Raw genomic sequence first — 20,988 nt, 5'->3', positions numbered from 1 at the left:
GGAACAACAAAACTGAGGTTGCTTGTGGGTCCTCCCTCCCTGGAAACATTCAAGGCCTGGCTGGATGGGGATGTGAGCAACCTGGTCTAGAGGGAGGTGTCCCTGCCTATAGCAGAGAGGCTGGAACGAGGTAATCTTAAAGGTCCCTTCCAACCCAAACCATTCTATGCTTCTATGATAAGCTGAGAGAAATATAATAAATTTGCATGTTACTAACAATTCATTTGGAATTTTTTTTTGCCTGAAAACAGGATTAATTCATAGACAAAAGGTATGTTCATATGACTTTACCAAAGCTGTTACATTCGGTAGTTTCAGCTTGATAGAAATAAGAAGATTCAATGACTCATTTAACAAAATGATTTTTTAAAGTGGTTGGAGTGTGGTGGAGTTATTTGTAACCTTTAAGTCACTCATGTTTAGTTTCTCTCCTTGACTTGAATTAAGCAGACTTTTTTCAAACGCATAATAAAGTTAACCACCTAACACTTCTCATGTATTACCTTAACCAGTTCTTGCTGAGCAGTTTCACTAGATTATCCAAGATAGGGCTAAGCATCTACATCCATTCTTTTTTTTTTTTTCTCGTGTCTTCTTTCTGCTCTGACCAAATTTAATAACTTAAGAGATGTCAAAAATGATTCTTAATTCTTCCAGCTCTGTTAGTTTCATAATTCATGAGCTTTAATTAAAGCTTTTATGACAAGTATCTCTGTGAATTACAAATTACAGAAGTCATACAGAAGGTACTGAGAAATTAGTGGTGTGGAAACCATGAATTCACAACTGTATGCTTAAATGAGCATTCAAAGCATTATAGCATTCCCAAAGTTTTAAGATCAGAAGTGTACACAAATGCCTTAGACAAGCAAATATAAGAAAATTCTTAATAATTAGCTATCTTAGAGCTTGGACTAAGACATGATCCAGTGAGAGACGACCCTGTTTATACACCTCAAAGTAGTCAGGAAAAAATAAGTACTTCTTTTAGAAGGTGGAAGATGGAGGGTTATAATCTCCATTTTTATTTTTCCTACAGAATCTTTCTCTCCTTCCTCTATGCTTCTGATAATAGCTTTTCAAACTGCAAAGAGGTCGGTCTTTTTCCATTATCTATTTCCAATCAGAAAAACTTTTTCCCTCCAAAGTCTCAGGAAAACTTCTTGAATCAAACCAGTAGACTTCATGGGAATAAAAAAGTGTTATTTGCTTCTGATCACTGGGTCAGAATTCAACAGAATGAAAGAACATATATATTCTCTCCATCGGTACCACATAGCCTCACGTTTGAAATAGTATCTGTACATTAGCCCCAAGTTAGTAAGGGACTTACTTCCCATTTCTAGTATAAGCACTTCTGCACATTAAGAGAAGTAATTAGTTAACACAAACACAAGAAATTATCTTGGTATGCATATGTCAATTACACTTTTTGGATTAAAAGCACTTTTATTTATCATTATTACCAAATTTATCTTTTCTGCCCACTACATGCTCTACTATTTGCACTCTTAATTTATTACTTCAAACTTTAAGGTTGTTTTTTTTTTCTTCCCATACTTCTACTCCAGACAGTTTAAAAAAAAAAAAAAAAGCAAAACAAAACAAAGTACAGTTGTTCCTCTAACAGACATTCTCTTTCTCTCACAAACATATAAAAACATAAACTGCTTGAATGGATGATTGAGTATTGAATTAATTGCATTAATTTCAAATATTTTCATTTCTATTATTTATGAGATTTGGTCTGAACAAAACAAAATATAAACAGAAAGATGGATATGATCTAAAAACCTTGGCCAGGCATGAAACTGCTTCCTCTCCTTGTGAAATCAGTCCTCATTGATCACTGGTTTTCCCTGTGGCTACTGGTAATACAAGCTGATTAGATTTATGAGCTTCTATTTCTAGTTTCAGGTTAAACAAAGATAGGAAAAGTTGTGAAGAAAAATTCAAAAATGTAATTTTCATTGAGTAAAACTAACAGAAAAATAGTCTAAAGAGATGTACCTAAAGAGAAATACTTCACTTTCCAGATGAAAAATCAGTTGCTCCCTGGCTTTAAGCTCAAACAGGATGATGCAGGCATATAAATATGCTCAATAACCTCTAAAGTTAGTGCAGGAGGAGGGCAGGAGGTGCACTAGGCATGGAGCAGAAGCTCCCTGCAGTCCAGAAGAGGCTCACTTCTACTGTCTACAGTAAGTGTAGGGACAAAAGAAAACATTGACTCTGAATGACCAGTTTCTAGATGCAGAGAATAATGCCCCTAAGTGGAAACTCACATCTTGCGGGCACAGCCTTAGTCTCTGATAGCTCCCAGCAGTTGAGGCAGATGGCCACATATGGAAATTCCTCCTCTGCCAGGAATGGATCTGTTCTGGATATGCCATTCCCTTCCTCTGTTTACACTTTTAAATGATAACTACTTGTGAGAGGTTACTGTCAGAAGGCATAAGGAGTGGATAGAAAGAATACAAAAGAGAAGGTACAGTGCAGAGCACTGATCAAAAGCCAGTTGTGAAGCAGGACAATAAATCTGCATTAAGTACATATCTATGTTTAGTTGTTACAGAGATACAAAGCCTGCCTTTTTCCTTACACAAGAATGAACAAACAGAAGTATGTCTTTGCAATAAAGATGCATGATACAAGAAAGCCAGCTCAACTGGTGAGCTTAGATGAGTACAGAAGGTCTTGAAGGCTTCTGCCAATTTTAATAAACTTTCTAATGGCTAGGGATATTCAAGCTAAATAAATAAAAGAGCATAATCCCAAATACCCTGAAAAAAAACCTCCAAAACAAACAAATAAACAAAAAACAACAACAAACTATTTGACAAGCTGCATCGAGTTTGCAGTTTTCAAGCTCCTTTTTCCCTACAGTTCACTTCCCAGCTATAAAGCACATAAGTTAAAACATTAATTGAAACACACAGCTTCTGTTCAAAGAAAGTTTACTCACATAATTGCACAAATGTGAAGTGTACCAGATGAGAGGGGACAAAAAAGAGTCAGTGGCTCCTTTTCCTTAGTAAAAGCAAGTACTGTGGAGGAATAAATTTTCCCTCTAAAAATACATGAGGATGAAATTACTTGTAAAAGGAAAAGCTACTTAAACCACAGGACACAAAGTAAATGGATATAAATTGACCATGAACTAATTTAGGAAGAATTAGTAGGCAAGTTTTAGCTATCACAGCAGCAAAACTCTGGAACATCCTTACAACAGGCTTTTTTTTTTTTGTGTGTGTGTGTGTGTATTGCTTCTAGCTAAATTTACACTGGAGTGCGAATCACTTGTGAAATGGAGGATATGAGCTGACTACTTGTAGCATTAGCAGACCTTAACCACCAACTTTGGAAGCATCTCAGAATCCTGTTTGTCTAGCTGCAGGAAAAAACAAAAAAAAAAAAGTTAACTTCTGAGTATCTAGAAATGCTGAACATTACTTCCATAAATACGAGCTGCTTATGTACATATATGTAGCAGAACGCTTCCCAAAACTAGTTCTTCTCTGCAAGCATCCTGAATTCTTTAAGCTGCCAATTTTCATCTATCTTATTTGATCAATAACTTGAAAAAGTCTTCCTTGTTTTTGGTATAAAGTCACTGAATACTAATAAGAAAAATTATTTTCAGGGACTGAAAAGTAGACACAAAACTCAAGTGGACAGTCTACTGCTTTCCTCTAGTTACACATTAATTTCTTCCTGGTTCAGTTCAGCTGCTCTGTTTAAAAAGTGAATTCCTTAATCACAAAAACTGACATATAGTAACCACATACATACAATACACAGGAACCATAACTGTCATGAAGGTAAACATGGATGTTAGTGAAATATCTATTAAAATTTCAGACCAGGTACAGCAAAACCAGAAGTGTTTTGTCCAAACCAACTCTTTCAATGTCATTTGCAAAGCTAATGGACAGAAAAATAGCAACAGAAAATAAAACAGCCCAGCACACGAAGCCAATAAGTCTGCTCCTTAATTAATGTTTTTGTTGTTTTGTCTTGCTTTTAAGCAATTAAACCATTTAGCTACTCAACCAAATGACTGCTAACCTTTTCTAACAGTCTACAACAAGGTTCCATTAACAAGAAAGTCAATCATTAAGGAATAGTGCAAACGGAGTACCTTTAATGTTTTCCAATAACATCCTGTTAGCAAATATGTAAATAGAACACAAATCCTAGTTTTGTAGTCAATAATAATCCATATCCAGCAGGTAGTAACATAGAATGATCATTTCCTTTGCGGAATTTAACAACCAGAGGAATCATAACCACATTAATATTTTTTTTTTAAAATATTGAAACAGAACGATCACCCACAAAACTCTCTAACTCTCTAGTCTTTCAGATAGCACAGAAAGAATTCTGTCTTTTTCTCCCATTTATAGGAAAAAGCTCTTCAAATGCAAGTAAATTGGACAGCAAATAGTTCTGTTCTTCCTTCTCTTCCTGAGTCACTTCAGTTGGAGTTCCCATCATAGAATCATCAGAAATCATAGAATCATCAGAAATCATGGAATCACTCAGGTTGGAAAAGACCCTAAAGATCATCTAGTCCAACCACAACCTAACCATCTACCCTAACTCTAACAACCCTCCACTAAATCATCATGACATCAGCTGCTCCAAGCTCTGCTGCCTGGACAGAGAGAGAGGGATGCTCCTGGACAAGGAGTGGCATTACTCGTTTCTTCCCCCCCACTCTTGGTGCTGAGCAGTTGTGAGCTGTGCCAGCAGCACGCACACAAGATTCCTGATCCCTCATTTGCCTCTGCAAATACTGCGGAAGGAGAACTTGACAGAAACTCTTACAAGAGGGGCCATTTATAGAAACACAGAATGATTTGGCTAAAAAGGGACCTCAAAGGCCACATAGTTCCAACTTTCCATTCATTGCAGAGGCATCTCCCACTAGAGCTGGCCTTAAATACTTCCCAGGATGGTACATCTACAGCTTCTATGGGCAATCTGTTCCTCTGTCACCACTCTCACAGCGAATAATTTCATCTGAATATCTAATCTAAATCTATCTCCTTCTAGTTTAAAGCCATTACTCCTTGACCTTTCACTGCACTTCCTGATTAAAAATCCAACTTCCCTATAGGTTCCTGTTGTGTACTGGAAGGTACTAATGATGCTGTGTCCACAGAATGGACAAAGTTCATGCAGAAACCATTTCAAAGAATGAAATATGCAATAGGATGTCAGCAAATGCATTTCAACTCTAAATTCTGATTACAAAAATATCGGTACTTCATTTTTCATTACAGGTTCTCAAAAAAAAGGCCCACAGCAGAGATTTGCACTGTGTGATACCACTGGTCATTGAAGTGTCCTTTGAATGCTACCTCAAAAACCAGTCTCACAACACAGCAAGACTTTATGCAGAGAGCTTCAGTTACAGAAAAACACAAATTTGAGCTGCTGCCCTTGATAGAAGACGAGTGCTGGCAAAGCACAGATTAATTCCAAACAGGCTTGTAGCAAGGCTTTTTTTCTGAGCAGAGAATGCAATGGTCAAGTAGTAAAACAGTCAGAAATACATCCTCTTTGCTTTTAAACTCAACACCCTGCATTGTAAAAAGCTTATGTGCTATCAAGGAAGAGGAACCATAACCTTGACTTGTTTCCTACTATGTGAAGAAGCAGTGCAGCAACTCTGTCTGTGAAAGTTCAATTCCAGGTCAGCACAGGTTAGAAAGTTAGCTTACTTTTTGGGATTTTCAACTTTTACAGCTCAAAGGAGATTTTTGTGCCGTTAAAAAGAGTCAGCACCGTTAAAAAGGAAGAAGCTGAAACACAATTTCAAGTGTTTTGTAGGCTAAGAACAAGAAAAAAGAATTTTTTTTAGAGATTTCACCAAAGGATGCATAGCTAAAGACTATGCATGAAACACTTACATAACCTCAGACTTCACAGAATTAAAATGTCAGTTACACTGAAGACTTTAGCTAACAAAAGTCTAAACAAAAATAAATAAACAAATCCATATTTATTCACATAGTACCCTGAAGTTACCAAAGAAAAAGTTACGAAAAATTAGCCTTTGAATATATTCAAATAAATTATCTGAACAATAAACTTGTAGAATCAAAGCACTATCACTGTAATAAAAATAAAGGTACTGAGGGTGATTAGTCAATTTATTCTTTATTGGGCATTGTACATTCCCCAAATGCATCATTTACATGATCTAGTACCATTCCAAAGGTATATTAACCACTTATGTGAGATTGCAGATCTACTTTAATTTGCTGAGAAACTCAAAGTAGCATAGATCACTGCTATAATGACAAAAGCATACTCTAAGTAGAGCTTGGCCTAAATACAAATGAAATAATAAATAGTAAACTGTCTTTCAACTGATAAACAATTTTACTTTAGGCAGTAATTGGAAGTAATTTTAAACAAAGCAAAAGAAACCCTGAGTTTTAGGTAACAATCATAAAAAGGTTAACAACCCTTAAAACAAACAAACAAACAAACAAACAAAAAAAACACCTAGTTTATTGTTCATCCGCTGATCATTGCCTACTTTGGAGAAGCAAATATTTTTCTATAGCTCTGTCCTTGGTACTTCACAGTATTAAAATACATGGATTTCCTAAACACGTGGAAAGAGATCTTCGTTTATGTTGATTTATCACCTTCTGGAATCTAGCTGAAATCAGCAATACTACATAGATTTTTAGAACTTGGTTTTGAGATTTGGTAGAATTACCTGCAGTGCTATCTCAAGCAGGAGGCCACGTGTTATGTATGTTGAATTGTAAACTATCTTATTACAGTCACATTTTAATACAATCTCCACATACAGTAGAAAATCAGAGCCGAAATCCTTTCAGCACTGAAATTACTATTAAAATCTCAACTGCTTTCAGAGATGTCAAGCTCCAAAATCCTCTTGAGATTTTCATGAAGCTTTTAGAAAAAAACAAGCTTCCAAACAAGAAGTCAAGGCCTTAGCCTTGGCCTTAATAACTCAGGTTATTAAAATTCCAGGCCAAAGATCTTATCCTGGAGATAGGTTGTTTACCAGGCAGTTTCACTTTTACATATTTGGACTTGAGAAATGTCAGCACAACGAACCTATTTTAACTCACATCTAAATAAGCGATGAACCACCAACTTAGTATTACTGTTAGCGAGAGCTTTTTTTTTTCACTATTATTAATATAAAATTAAAAATAATTTTTAGTTAAAGATGCAGATTAACTTGGAATTTAGTTTCCCAGGTGTTTGTTGGAGAGAGGGAAAGCCATGAGAAAACAGATTTTTCTAGAGAATTACAGTTTGTCAAAATCTGTTCATCTTCCAAATCTAGTGCTTCTCTACAGTGTATGTGACTGATGCCTTGTGCTATTTTTATTCTCCTTCTCCATACTAAGCATCTTATTGTATGGTCTTTACTATATGTCTGCTGCTCTCTAAAAATGCAGGAATTTATTTATGGTTACATAATTGCCACATTTGAACAAAATGGCAAATGACACATTCTGAATCAGGCAAGCGTTCAAAGGGAGATTATGTAATTATGTAATCTAAATTCATACAGCTTAAATTGTCCTGAATGGCAAAAGAAGCTGCAACTCAGAGCTGCTGTAGAGCTGCAAAGGTATAACAGTCAGAAAATAAAAATGTATTACTAAAATCAGCCATTTCTTCATCCTGTTAAATTCACTAGGCTTTAACACATCAATAGACAATTGCTAAGCCAACAGCACATTTTAGCACAAAATGGTGTCTTGAAAAAACAGAACTGAGATCATCAAATGCTTCTGTTTATGTAGTTTGTCTTTGATCATTACCCATTGAAAATTGTGAGTTAATCCTTAATAATTTCTTCCTTGATCAGACAGCACTTTGATTTGCTATTGCTGTGTATGAATACTGCTGCAAGTGATTATTAACTTGTATCAAATACTGGGGCATAAATGCTAAGAAAGAAACAAAGAATATGTGAAGCTTAAATAGACTTAGGATCCATTATGCCAAAACCACACAAATCAGAAATCGCTGTAAGGGTGTTTTCTTTCTAAAAATCTACTAAATGACTGCTTTAGTTTTAAAGCCACATCCTAAAACCCAGAAACAGTAAATCTAACTGTCCTCCTGTAATCACACACAAGATGTGTTTTTCAATTACAGTATTTTTGTAAAAGGCTCCCATATAACTGCATGCCAAGGAAGGGCTGAACTTGCAAGAAAGCTCTTCAGAGTTTGCCCTTAAAGTATTGGATTAGATTGGTGTCTTACTGCAACAAAGCCCATTCCATTTACCACTTAGTTTCCATACTGGATATGGAAGTAAAAAATAAATAGAAAAAACAAGACTGTATAAATAAAAAGATTGAAAATAATGATGAAAGATTTTTCAGTTTCTGTAGCTCATGCTTTTGTGAAACTTAGGGGGAAAAAAAAAAGAAAGAGGATTTTATTGCATTCAGGATACTGTTAGGTTAAGAATTAGACATTCTTTTTTGCATATGCAAACGTATAAACACATCATATAGCAAACACTTTCTTTATTTTCAGGGATACACATAGTAACTATATGCCTTGCATATTCCAACAATTCTAGTTAAATTTCTTTTACAAACTCAGTGGAATTCCAAGAGGTTTTCTATTTATCATAAATGAAGGCTTGTAGGCATACATTTTGTAAATCAACGTAAAGCCAGAACATTACAGCTTGTGCTCAGAACAGCAAAATACTGAAGTTTGATTTCTTTTATATCCCCTGTCTTTATCGCCCAACCCTCCTTCTTATTACTCTGCTATTTCTGTATAGGCATATAAAAAAAATTTAATAGTTATAATTTTCATCCCCCAAACCAACTGTGTATAAGAAATTCAAGAATATCAATCTTTTCACTTTTTTTTCCTACAATCTCATGCTGCATTCAAAAGTTATTTCTTTAAACACAACTGAAAAGAGTTTGTTCTCAAAAATATGATTTTCACAGACATTGCCTAACAGAGGCAAAAAATGTTGTGCACGCACATACATGTTAAATGTATGATTAATAAAAATATACAAATTTTGAGATACTCTAACAACTTTGGAAGAGGTATTGTACCACTAACTTTTACTGAAAAAGCAGAGAAGCATCTCCTTTATGTTTACCAGCAAGGCAAACTAATGAAATGGGCAATTGATTCCTTGGTAAAAAAAAAAGTCTAGGTATTTGTTTGTTTATTTTAACAATGAAGTTTAGTATTTGTATTCATTTTTTTCTGTACAACATGTACTGTAGCACATACTTTCGGTGTTTTGTTTCTAAACAGCTTACACAACTATATACTGACTGGCCTTTACCTGGGTTCTGCTCTCCATGACACGTCCTGCATGAAGGGGTCCACATCACAGCAGAGCCCCACTCCGAGAGTCCAGGCTGTTGGGTGCCCAAATGCAGGAGAGCGAATAGAGCAGAGCTGGGAGCAGGATGTACTCCACTGCTCCAGAAAGTATTTAGCTATTTTAACAGTTCAGGAGCTGAGAGATACGGACTTATGCTAGGAAGTGCTTACACCCACTCCTCCCACCCACTGTTATTTAGACTTCCTTTTTAAGTCTAAGTAACACCTCTGTATTTTAGCAGAGTCAGAAACATATGGAGCAGTACTGGTGCCAAGCTCATCTATCTGCATTTTGTTCAGTGTGGGAATTTTGTTTCTTTTTTAAGCAATCAGATTTATAAGTTTGCCTGTTCTAAAGTCAGAATAGCGATAAAGGAACATATAGAAATATTGACCAAGGACAGATCCTGTTCTCCTGGAAGCTTAAGGAGCACTATTAATGAAATGATCAGTACAAAGTAACAGCTAGAATCACCTCCATTGCCAGCAGGGAAATCAATAGCTACATTCACAACAGGTTTTGCAAAGGATCCAACCCCAGGAAAGCCGCACATACTTACAAATTATAGAGCATATCAGCCATGTTGCTGCGGTAGTACAAGGCATTTCTGTAGGCGCTTTCAGCTTCAGAAATCTTGCTCTGGCTCTTGAGAACATTTCCAAGGTTACCCCATGCTGTCAAGAGAAGAAAGCAGCATTCAGAAAGAGCTTCAATCCAATTACACATGACACAGTATCCGAGCATGGGGAAGTTCCAAAGAGAGACAAGCCTCACAAAGAAGCTATGCCCAAAGGGAGGAGAAGTTGCTTGTTTTTTCCCTCAGTTTTCTGTATCATTGCATCTTACTGTACTGTGCGACTTACCTTACGTAGCAGTGATTTACATACACTCTGCATACATACAGATTTTGGGCAGGAAAATAAACTTTCAAAACAAAATACATCTGCATGATTTAGAAACAACCGTAGTAAAGGAAAAGGATCATTCTCTTTTCTAAAACCTCTACATAAAAAGCTTCAGAGTTAAATGCACAGATAGAGCACCTCCATGGTTCAAGTTTTTTTCAGCCTATCTACTTGAAACCAGAAGAGCTGTGCCCAGAGTAGACAGGCTTCTCACGGAAGTATCAAAATTGACATATGACACAGGAATTGGAAGACAGTAAGGTAAATAAGCAGGATTAAAGTATGCCATATGGATATAAACATGTTACATACATTACTAAAATGCACCTTTCTACTTGGAAAACACGTGGTTCCTTTCCATACATTTTATTGTGTTATAAAATGTGTCCTTGTGTCCCAGCTATAAAGGACTTGAGGTAAATAATAATAAGAACAATAAAATTTAAGGCTCCACATGTGTTCCTTTTGCAGTTTGTTGAGTGGCAAGAAAAGTATACTTACAAAAGAAACTGGAACTAATATTTTATATAAAATACAACCCACGTTATTCCAGGAAGAGAATTTAAATGGCCTTATAATTATAGACTGTATGTATACATGAACAAAAAACACATTATGCTTATAATACATCAAAGTTGTTTCATAAAACAGTTCTACTTTCACAAGAATTTCTTTTTTAATGAGCAAGAATAATGGAAAGATGATGTCTATCCTTTTCACCAAATACAAAATATATGGCAAGCTCTTCCCTCCAGATGTACGAACCATGAATATTAGCTCAAATTACTGTTAAGCTCTGCCTCTTCAGTTAGTCAAGTCTTTTTTTACAGGAACTTATATAAAAACTGAGTAACAGAAACTTTTAACGTAGCTTAACATATTGCTAATAGCACGTTGATGATTATTTTCATTATTATCAGGTACATGTTTTTCTTTAGCATGTACATTGCTTTCAAACTGCTGTGTTTTACTGCAGAAGGATCCTGCCATAAGAGTGAAAACAATAGCAAACAGCATTTTCTTTTAAGCAGAATATATTAATCATTGGGAGGAAAAGATGATGGAACCCTTTTAGGATTCACAAAAGAAAAATCATTCACTGTTACACAACATATTTTGCTAAGAAAAAGAAACAACAATATTTCCATGAGTACGGAAGCTATAATTTCTGAGAGTCACTTTATTTTAGCCTGGTATTTTATAACAAAAAAAAAATTCAAATTTATTTAGCTCTGCTAAAACTAAAAATATTCTCGGACTATCTCAGTTTTTGCACTGTAACCGTGGATTCTAAATTTACCTTCCAATTGCTGCCATTATTCTTTATTACGAGCAGAAAACATTTCAGGAGCATCAACTAACATGACTACCGGCCAGCATACAAACATTAATGACTGTAAGAAAAAAGAATTTTTCAAACAGACACACTGATGCTCTTGTACATTCGGTGACTGTCTCCCGCAGTTGTACATTCCATTTAGTCCGTAAATATTTCTGCTTTCACTATGATCTCCCATAACAGAACATTACATTAAACCATCATTTGGACCACTGGTAACTACTTCTTGCTAAATAGTTATTTGCTTCCCAAAACAGTGAATCTCAGTAAATACAAAGATGTATTGAAGAATGATTCAATTTATCTTTTCAGCTGCTAGGTTGAAAAAAACCTTTTAGCACTATTAAGTGCAATAGTTTCTCCTCCAGACTTCATTACATGCTGTACATCCCATTATTTAACTGATTTAATATACTTGTTCAGATGATATCTTATTTTACAGTCTGTAAAGTATTCTGTGTCAAGGCTAATATCAATATTTAACCTGCATTATTGCATCTGAAATGTACTCTAGACTTTTGTTTAAACTTGTAAAAGTTTTTATCAATCCTTAAGTCCAATTTCTGCTGTAAAATTGTAGAAACATTATGTGTGCATTCAGAATCAGATAAAATTGCACCTGGATGTGAAGCTACAAACATATTAAAACCATACTCCAACTAAATTTCAGCACATGGCTATTTTCCATCTGCACATCCTGAGAAATTAAAAATGAATATACTTGAGGCAAAGAGAAGAAACTAAATCAGTAAATTCTAGTATTTAGGATGGATTTTTATTCCACTTAGTATATTTTTCATACAAAATCTGAAATACCTTAGATTAGCATTGCAAAGCATTTAATATTCCAAAGAAGCTAACGGGCATATGCAATGCAATTTAATCTTCAACTACAAATCCAATTTTTTCCCCAATAGGAGATTCAATATAGCACAAAAGATAAAGCAAGCTGTGGGTGAAATAGTTTCGTAACATTTACTTTTTGCCTGCTGCTCAATTCCCTTTACATCAACCTTGAGATAGAAGTAGTCTGAGGTCTTTCAGAAATAATACTCCAACTTAGCAAGGCAACTAAGGTAACATTCACGCCTCTCACAAACCTACAAAACAGCATATTAATTGCACATGGTTACATAGATCTACATAACATAAATGGATATATAAAAAATTAAAACTGCATGTCATGTAAGCCAGTGATGAAGTGAAAAATCTCTTCATATTTGAGAACCTCTAGTTAGATTTCTTGATAGGAAAATGGACATTTTAAAAGAGGTTGATTTTTTGGTTTTTGTGTGAGTGTGTGTGTGTGTGTGTACGTCGTTTGTTTACTTTTTAAAGAATAAGAAAAAAATATGTGGTATTAAGTAAGAAAATAAACAATTGCTTAAGTGGTATAATTTTGGGTCACAACAAAATAAATTTCTATCAGACTATCAGACTCCTAAGCAATCTAGCAGTGAAGATACTTCAACTTTTCAGACACTTCATTTTTCAAAATGAAAATGACTATGAAAAAATTCTTCTTTAAAGCTGAATGTGGTTTCTGAATTATCTTATAGGAACTGAGAAAAGTAAGTCGATATATAAAACCTTCTCTTTGCACCTTTATTTTGAAAGAGAGCAAGACAGACAATTTCAGGGCAGGAACAATGTTGTCCAAGCCAATCAGGCTGGATTTATGATGCACATCCTACTAAACAAAAGAGTTGAACTGAAGTTGCAATTCAATTATGAAAACAAATCAGAAACGAACGTATGCAAATATCTTAATTTAAATTCTATTTCTTCTGAATCAAGGATTATGCTAGCCTATGGAATTTATAAAGCAACTTGGTAAAGCCTCAGAGAAAAGCACTTGGTGCAAAAAGCAAACATGTTGACTATTCAATGAAACAGTTTTCTTCAAAACAACAATTAAATTACAAATGAGTAATAAAGACAACCTCGAAGCATTTAAGGAGGATTCCTACCCTTCATTCCTACAGAACTCATGTAGTAAGAAACTAAAAATGAGATAAACAAAAACTATTTGTTCTAAACACACCTTTGCTGAATCAAGGAAGAGAAAAAATAAATACATAAACAAATAAATAAATATACCATCAAAACACAATCTGATAAACTTTTAAAAATAACATAACAAAAAAAAAAAAAAAAAGGAAAATACGAATTTTCCCATTGTATTACATCAGGAGACAACACTGTCCCTTGTAAATGTTGCTTGCAGTAAATAGATCCTAAAATTGAATCAAAACCAATTTACAATTCTAACAACTCATAACAATGAATTACTGAAGTTTTACAATACTGATCTCACCTTAAAACTATATGATAGAGTCATAAAATTTAAGTTAAAACAGAAATTGATGAAGGCATCGAAAAAGTGAACTAGATTATTACTTGAGTGACAGTGATAAACTACTTGAACTGCTACTGAAATATTTAGGGAACAGCAAAATCATTTGTAATCAAGTTCTCAGCAGTCCAAACAAGCAACTCTACTTCACAGTGCAACACAGAACAAGCCAAAGAAACATCTACAGAGATTTATAGGTATTTGTGCTTTATTTACTATTCTCAACCTTGTGAAATCAGCAGGTCTTTCTGCATTTCTCCTTTTAAGTTGTGAAAATGAAATGAACACTTACAACTATAATCTTTGTTTTGTTCATTAAGATTTTAGGGATGAAGAGATGCTGGTGCAGAAAAAAAATAGCTTTTTTTCAATTTAATGATTGACAACATTTATGATAAAGGACACTACCACAAGAATCTATAGTGTTCAACTTCACTGCAAAACAGTAATTGCCTTTCCCTTTTTTTCACTTCTTTCTCCCCTTTCTTTGTTAACTCTGATTAGTAATGATCTCTGTTTTTCCATCTGGAAGGAACAAGAGAGGGGGGCACATAAGACCAAGACCAAAACAAACAGCCCACTCTATGTAAAACCTCTTGAATCAAAGGACACCCAATTTTGAAAAATTGTGAACTCTTCTGAACTACTTGAAAAAGTAGTAAGTATTTTTGAGTCTAGCACCTGAAGATGTTTTTTTTTTTTTTATGTTGTTGAATAAAATACTCTTTTATCTGGCAAGCTTGCAAAGAATATTTTTTGTTTTCCTACCCCCCCGATTAAAGAATGAGAGGAAGAGGTTGTGGTCACACCACTGCCACAAAATGGAGTGGAAAGAGAAATATCAAGACAGCTATCAATACTCTGAAGTGCATGGTCACCATTTGCACCTAAACCTAAACCACAAAGACTCATAATTTTACAAGAAAATTAGTTTTTCTCCTGTTCACACTGCAGAGGTAAGATATCAAGGCTTATCAATGACAATTAAGCAAATAGATCCAACAGATGCTGCAAAACTCCAAAGCATCAATGCTTTAAAACCTTCCAAAATTCCTCAACATCATGTAAGTAAGTATGAAGTAAGACTTTTTTTGGATGATAAAATAAAAGAAGCGAGTTTTATTTTTACTTTTATTAAACACTTCTGTTTCCAACACTGTCCAAATTGACTTTCCATTTGCTTCTCTCTCCTTCCAACACTAACAAGTCAACTGAAATATGTGTACTTTTCATATAAATCAATATTTTATTGCAGCACACTAATCATCTCTTCTTGGTTACAGCATCAATACTTGAAATTTGCACTGCACTTGGTACAATTTTATGTTTTCTTTCACTATGAACTTGTTGCCCAAGAAAATTACAGGGGAACAGGTATTAAAACAGCATGGCAAAATTGAAAATTTTACAAGGAGGAAACAGTACAAATTACACTTCCAACTTTGAAATGCTGTGCTGCTTTCCAAGAATTTACATCATAGTATGTCTAATTTTCAATGTATTTTTTTCCTCTGAAATTAGTTAATTCAGTAGCTATCCGTGTAATGGAATCAATCTAAAAGAACTAAAAAAAAGTATATGGAAAGCTAGGAGATTTTACTACTTTCCAGGTGATGCTTCTGAAAATTGGCAAAAATAGCAAGGAGAAGATTCCACAAGCATTGATTACACTACACGTGTCAGATGGGGTATGTTTATACAAGGCTGTCACCCTCATGAACATTAAATTAACTTATAAAACTTGAGAGTATAAAATATAACTAGACCCAAAAAGAAATAACCTCTCCTCTTTTTCTATGAAATTTTTTGACAATTCCTGGAGCATGACAATCCAGGCTTCCTGTTCAGGACACACTGGTTTTGATTGGATGGGTTTTGTTTTTGCTATTTTTTATCATGTTAAAAATTTTTCATTTTGCACTACAAATTATTGTTCTTCAGCTATCAGTAAGAAAACCATGGATTATGAGCATTCACAACCTCACCACATGGCAGATATCACCATGAGGAATGCAGAGGTGAATACAGCAATGTATAGTGAAGCTCTCAGCTCTATGGTAATAGGGAACAAATAGACTATTACAAATTCTTGGAACTTCCACCAGGAAAGTTCTTAGCACTGACACTGGATAGTTCTATATCAAATATTTACAAACTGAATTATCATCACCTATCTAAAGCTCCGCATTAATAGCTGAAAGCCATATATTATCTTACACAGAGTACTGGACCACTGTTAAGGTTAAAATTAGAGATTCTTTTGGAACAATGTGACAACAGGATGGCCTCAGCAAAAATACACTTAATATGGGATGTGGCTTGAATAGAAAAATTTGTTTTTTTTCTTGTGCTCAAGTTTAAATACCTTTAAAATAGATTAATTACTGTCATCAGATTCAGCTTCCTCCTGGACTACTACAGGTGCTAAACTAGGAATTAAGAGTTATATTCTGTTCCCAGGACTGTTGCTCATCTGTTATTTAGATGTGTTGTTTAGGAAGCTTCTTCTCCTGATCCCTTTCCATTCTTTACTCTTGACATTTGTTGTTCGTTCATTAGTTGCAAGCTTTTTCTGTCAGGGACTGTGTCTCACTGTGGGATTGTACGGTGCCTACTACAATAACACAGCTAGACACTAATGGAACATAAATGCATTTCAGCCTCTTGGGGAATGAAGTAAAGGAAGGAGAGGAAGTGTTCTTGCAGTACAGAAGAGAAACGTAAGGAACATTTCTCTGTGTAATTACTATTCTCATAAAAGAAGAGCCAAGAAAACTAAGTTATTTAAACATTGTGAGAACTGCTGAAATTTACATTTACAGATTATATTTTGGTATATATTCTTAAGTTCCATTAAAGGGTCATCCTTCTTAAAACATATTTGGGAGCAGACAAAGGTCCCAAAGGGAAATCTGAGTTTCTCTGAGGAGTTTTGAGTGTGATCAACTTCATGAGAAAGAAGTTGAAATATTAATTTTGCTAATGGAATGTTTGCTAATGGAAAATTCATCCAACTGAAGAAAAAAAAAAGACTGAGATTCTGCAGCGGAGACCATTTGTAGCGGTCAACAAGATCTCAGATACCAGGACTTCGCTGTAATAGAGAGAGAGATCAGTATCAGATATACCATTTACATTTAAGAGGCTACATTCATAGCTATAAAGAGCAACACCTCTTCCTTCTTGTCAGAATCAGCAATTTATGGCTTTTTTTTCTGTCAAGGGTACTACTGGATAAAGTAAAGTGGTGCTTCAGTCTTTAGCATTCACATTTCATCAAGCAATCACTTTGTTCTAGAGAGGAAAAGATTTTCACTAGCAGAAGAAAAATAGGTTTTCTGAATAAAAAGTCTGAAAGCTCAGTTGCACTCACCAAAAAAGTAAATAAAGAGAACAAGTTTTTCTACAATACAGACACACTCTATCTTACAGATATATTCAGGAGATCAATTAGATAATGTTTTTTTTTTAACTGGTTTGAGTGCAGAGAACTTCACCTAAGCACTAAAGGTTACTCTGTTGGAAGCTGAAGAGCTTTATTATAAGTTCTGCTAAGAGAACATTACAATTCATACAAGCTATTTCTGTTCTTTATATTGTTCCAAAGAAGTTATGAATATGTCAAAATATGCCAGAAATTCACTTACAATTTACAATATTTTCTATACAAAAGTTTTACTTGTTAATAGACACTTTGATCAAGCTACCTCATTTTGCTAAAACAACAGCAGAAGCGTTCTGTTCCTTGTTTCCTAAAGCGATAAATGGTCTCTATGTACTTATAATTTATGAGTTTAATCTATGTTATATATTGATTTTTTTTATAGCAGTGGGTATGCAGTAATGTTGAGACACTGTATTAGAGATCTACCACCACCTAAGCATTATATATTATTCTTTTTATTAAGAACATTATTTATACTATTTGTTGATCAATTCTGGGACTTTTGGAGTGACAGCAAGTGAAAGAAAAACACAACTGAATACTATACAGAGCTCTGAAAGCTCTCCAGTACTTGCCAGCACGGGCACTGAAACAACTGAATTTTGTCAGGCAGCGCTGCAGTTTTATTTATTTTTGAAACTGTGTTACAAACAGATATGAATACATGACATTTTCTGCTATGTTCAACACCACTATCCAATATACCCATTCCTCTTGCTATGTTACAGAAAGTTAACGTTTTCTTCCCAAAGGACAGGACAGTGGCTCTGTCAGCTCAATGAAATGGACATGATACTAACCATTTGCTAGGGAGGGACTGCTCCTAGGCTTTATCATTTGCTCTGTTTAGTCTAGAGGAAGGAATCAATTGACTAAAGTAAGATAGAAAAGAAGGGAAAAAAAGTGAATTATGCTACCCTTAACATCTAATGTGGTCACTGCTCTGAATCACAGGAGACCCAGATGACATTTTTGATTGCATAGCTTTCTTAGCTATGTGTAGTGCAAGCGTGTGAACACTGTAAGCCATATCATGAGGCTTCACAAGGATCAAGAACATAGTGAACCAGGGCTGACTCAATGCTCTCCTGACATAAGGAATTCTATTTTGTAGAGAAGATGGACTCAAATTGTTCAAGAAAGAGAGAGATCATCCCAGACACTTCAGGATCAGCCCTGAGGAATGCGTTAGAGAACTAAACTGACTCAGGCAAAGACGTGACTGTGTGACTTACATAGCTTTCTAAACAGCAGGAAGGATTCTAAAAATAATAATATATATTTCAAAACTATCACTTAAATCCCAAGTGGTGGACTGTAAGCTAGATTCCTACAGAAATGGAAGGGTGTACTTAACCAACTGAAATGACAGCCCTGGTTCTCAGAGCTAAAGTAGATGGATCAAGTTGGCCCACTTCCAGGCAAGGGTAACGGAGAGGACAACAACCTGAGAACATGCTAGAACAGTCACAGGAGGGCTGGAGTTTGTCAAACCAAGGTATTCTAAGAGGACTATGTGTCAGATTTGGAAAAGGCAATATACTTCATATTTGGGAAGAAAGCTTCTCTATGAGACTTCAAGGCGAGTTCTGTTTGCCCATTTTGAAATCACTTATTAAGGCAAGATAGACCCTGTGAAGCTTTACCATCCAATAAATGTTCATACTGGTATGGAAATATGGATCACAGTGAAGAAGGTAGATCATAAAAATACACACTTCATCTTTTTCAAGTAGTGAAACTAAGTAAAGAGACTAAGATAATTCATTAGCATCCCTAATAGCCCATACTCTATCTTCTACATCCTGAGAACAGAAATAAAAGTTCATCATGCCACAATGCCTAAGCAAAGAGAACAAAAAGTTCGCCAATTTTTTTTTAATCTTTTTCTGTATTTAGGAACAAAACTAAAAGCAAGCCTTCTGTTCTCCTCCCACAGTATCCCCTTGGAGAATCTGGCAGCCCATGGCTTCAACAGGTACACTCTGCTGGGTAAAGAACTGGCTGGATGGCCACACCCAGAAAGTGGTGGTGAATGGAGTTAAATCCAGTTGGCGACTAATCACGAGTAATGTTACCCCAGGGGTCAGTACTGGGTCCTGTAAAGATCTTTACTGACGATCTGGATAAGGACACTGAGTGTACCCTCAGTAAGTCTACTGATAACACCAAGTTTGCAGGGAGTGTTGATCTGCCTGGGGGTAGGTAGGCCCTATAGGGCGATCTGGACGGGCTAGAAAGCTGGACTGAGGCGAATGGCATGAGGTTCAACAAGACCAACTGCTGGATCCACACTTTGGCCACAACAACCCCAGGCAATGCCACAGGCTTAGGACAGAGTGGTTGAAAGACTGTTATAAAGGAAACAGACATGGGGGTACTGGTTGACACTTGGCTGAACATGAGCCAGCAGTGTGCTCAGGTGGCCAAAAAGGCCAATGGCATCTTGGCTTGTACCAGAAATAGTGCTGTCAGCAGGAACAGGGAAACGATCATCCCTCTGTACTCAGCAATGGCAAGGCTACACCTTGAGTAGCGTGTTCAGTTTTGGGCCACAAGAAAAGATATTGATGCCCTGGAGCCTATTCAGAGAAGGGCAACGAAGCTGGTAAGGGGTCTGGAGCACAAGTCTTATGAGAAGTGGCTGAGGGAACTGGGATTTTTTAGTCTGGAGGAAGCCCAGAGGAGATCTTATCACTCTCTACAACTATCTGAAAGAAGGTTGTGGTGAACTGGGGGTGGGCCTCTTCTCCTATGTAACTTGTGATAGGACTAAAGGGAATGGCCTCAAGTTGTGCCAGGGGAGATTCAGGTTGGACATTAGAAAAAGCTTCTTCTCCAAAAGAGTGGTCAGGTGCTGGAATGGGCTGCCCAGGGAGGTGGTGGAGTCACCAACCGTGGAGGTGTTCACGGAACGTTTAGATGTTACACTGAGGGACATGGTTTAGTGGAATATATTGGTGATAGGTGGACAGTTGGAGTGGATGATCTTGGAGGTATTTTCCAACCTTGGTGATCCTATGATTCTATGATTCTCTGCTGCAACTGCCAGCATATCAGCCATCACCTAATTTTCATGTGACACAGGGCTGGTAGAGATGATAATCCAAGCAAGAGAGGTAAATAACACCCGGTTACAAAGGATATTGGAAAAACAATTGATTTTTCATTGCCAGAAAAGGCATCAAAATGTGTGTAAATTACTGTGAGTTCACATCAAAGGTTTGTTTCTCTATCAGACTTATGTAATAGAACCTCAACACATACTCCTATGCGATCTACTACAGACAGGAAAATGAAGAGATGTAACTCATGATGAAAACCAGTATGTAAAGAAAGTAAGATAGTGGAACAGCTGGATGAGTATCTAAACAAGCATGCTTAGTATAAGAAACAACCTGGATAATCTCAATTTTCCTTTTAATAGTAATTCTTTGTCTCCAAAATAATCAGTCTAGGTCCATAACATACATGAAAATGGACTGAAGGCCAGATCTTTAATCAGACAGGAAAAAGAATAAACTATCAGTTTTTGGCAAAAAAAAAAAAAAAGTAAAAAAAAAA

The 20,988-nt window shown here is 35.6% G+C and overlaps 1 protein-coding gene across 1 annotated transcript in view; it reads right to left on the bottom strand.

Moving 5' to 3' along the window:
• Positions 1–20,988, bottom strand: part of TMTC2 (transmembrane O-mannosyltransferase targeting cadherins 2) — a 235,291-nt gene that overhangs the window by 65,006 nt on the left and 149,297 nt on the right. Inside the window, exon 4 of the mRNA XM_085222126.1 lies at positions 9,939–10,053. Coding sequence (XP_085078252.1) covers positions 9,939–10,053 — 115 coding nt within the window. The remainder of the gene's footprint in view (positions 1–9,938; positions 10,054–20,988) is intronic.

The sequence above is a fragment of the Meleagris gallopavo genome, chromosome 1 (assembly GCF_905368555.1).
Source record: "Meleagris gallopavo chromosome 1, MGAL_WU_HG_1.1, whole genome shotgun sequence".
Classification (NCBI taxonomy): Eukaryota; Metazoa; Chordata; class Aves; order Galliformes; family Phasianidae; genus Meleagris; species Meleagris gallopavo.
The sequence above is the reverse complement of the archived record's forward strand: the minus strand, read 5'-3'. Positions and strand labels throughout refer to the sequence as shown.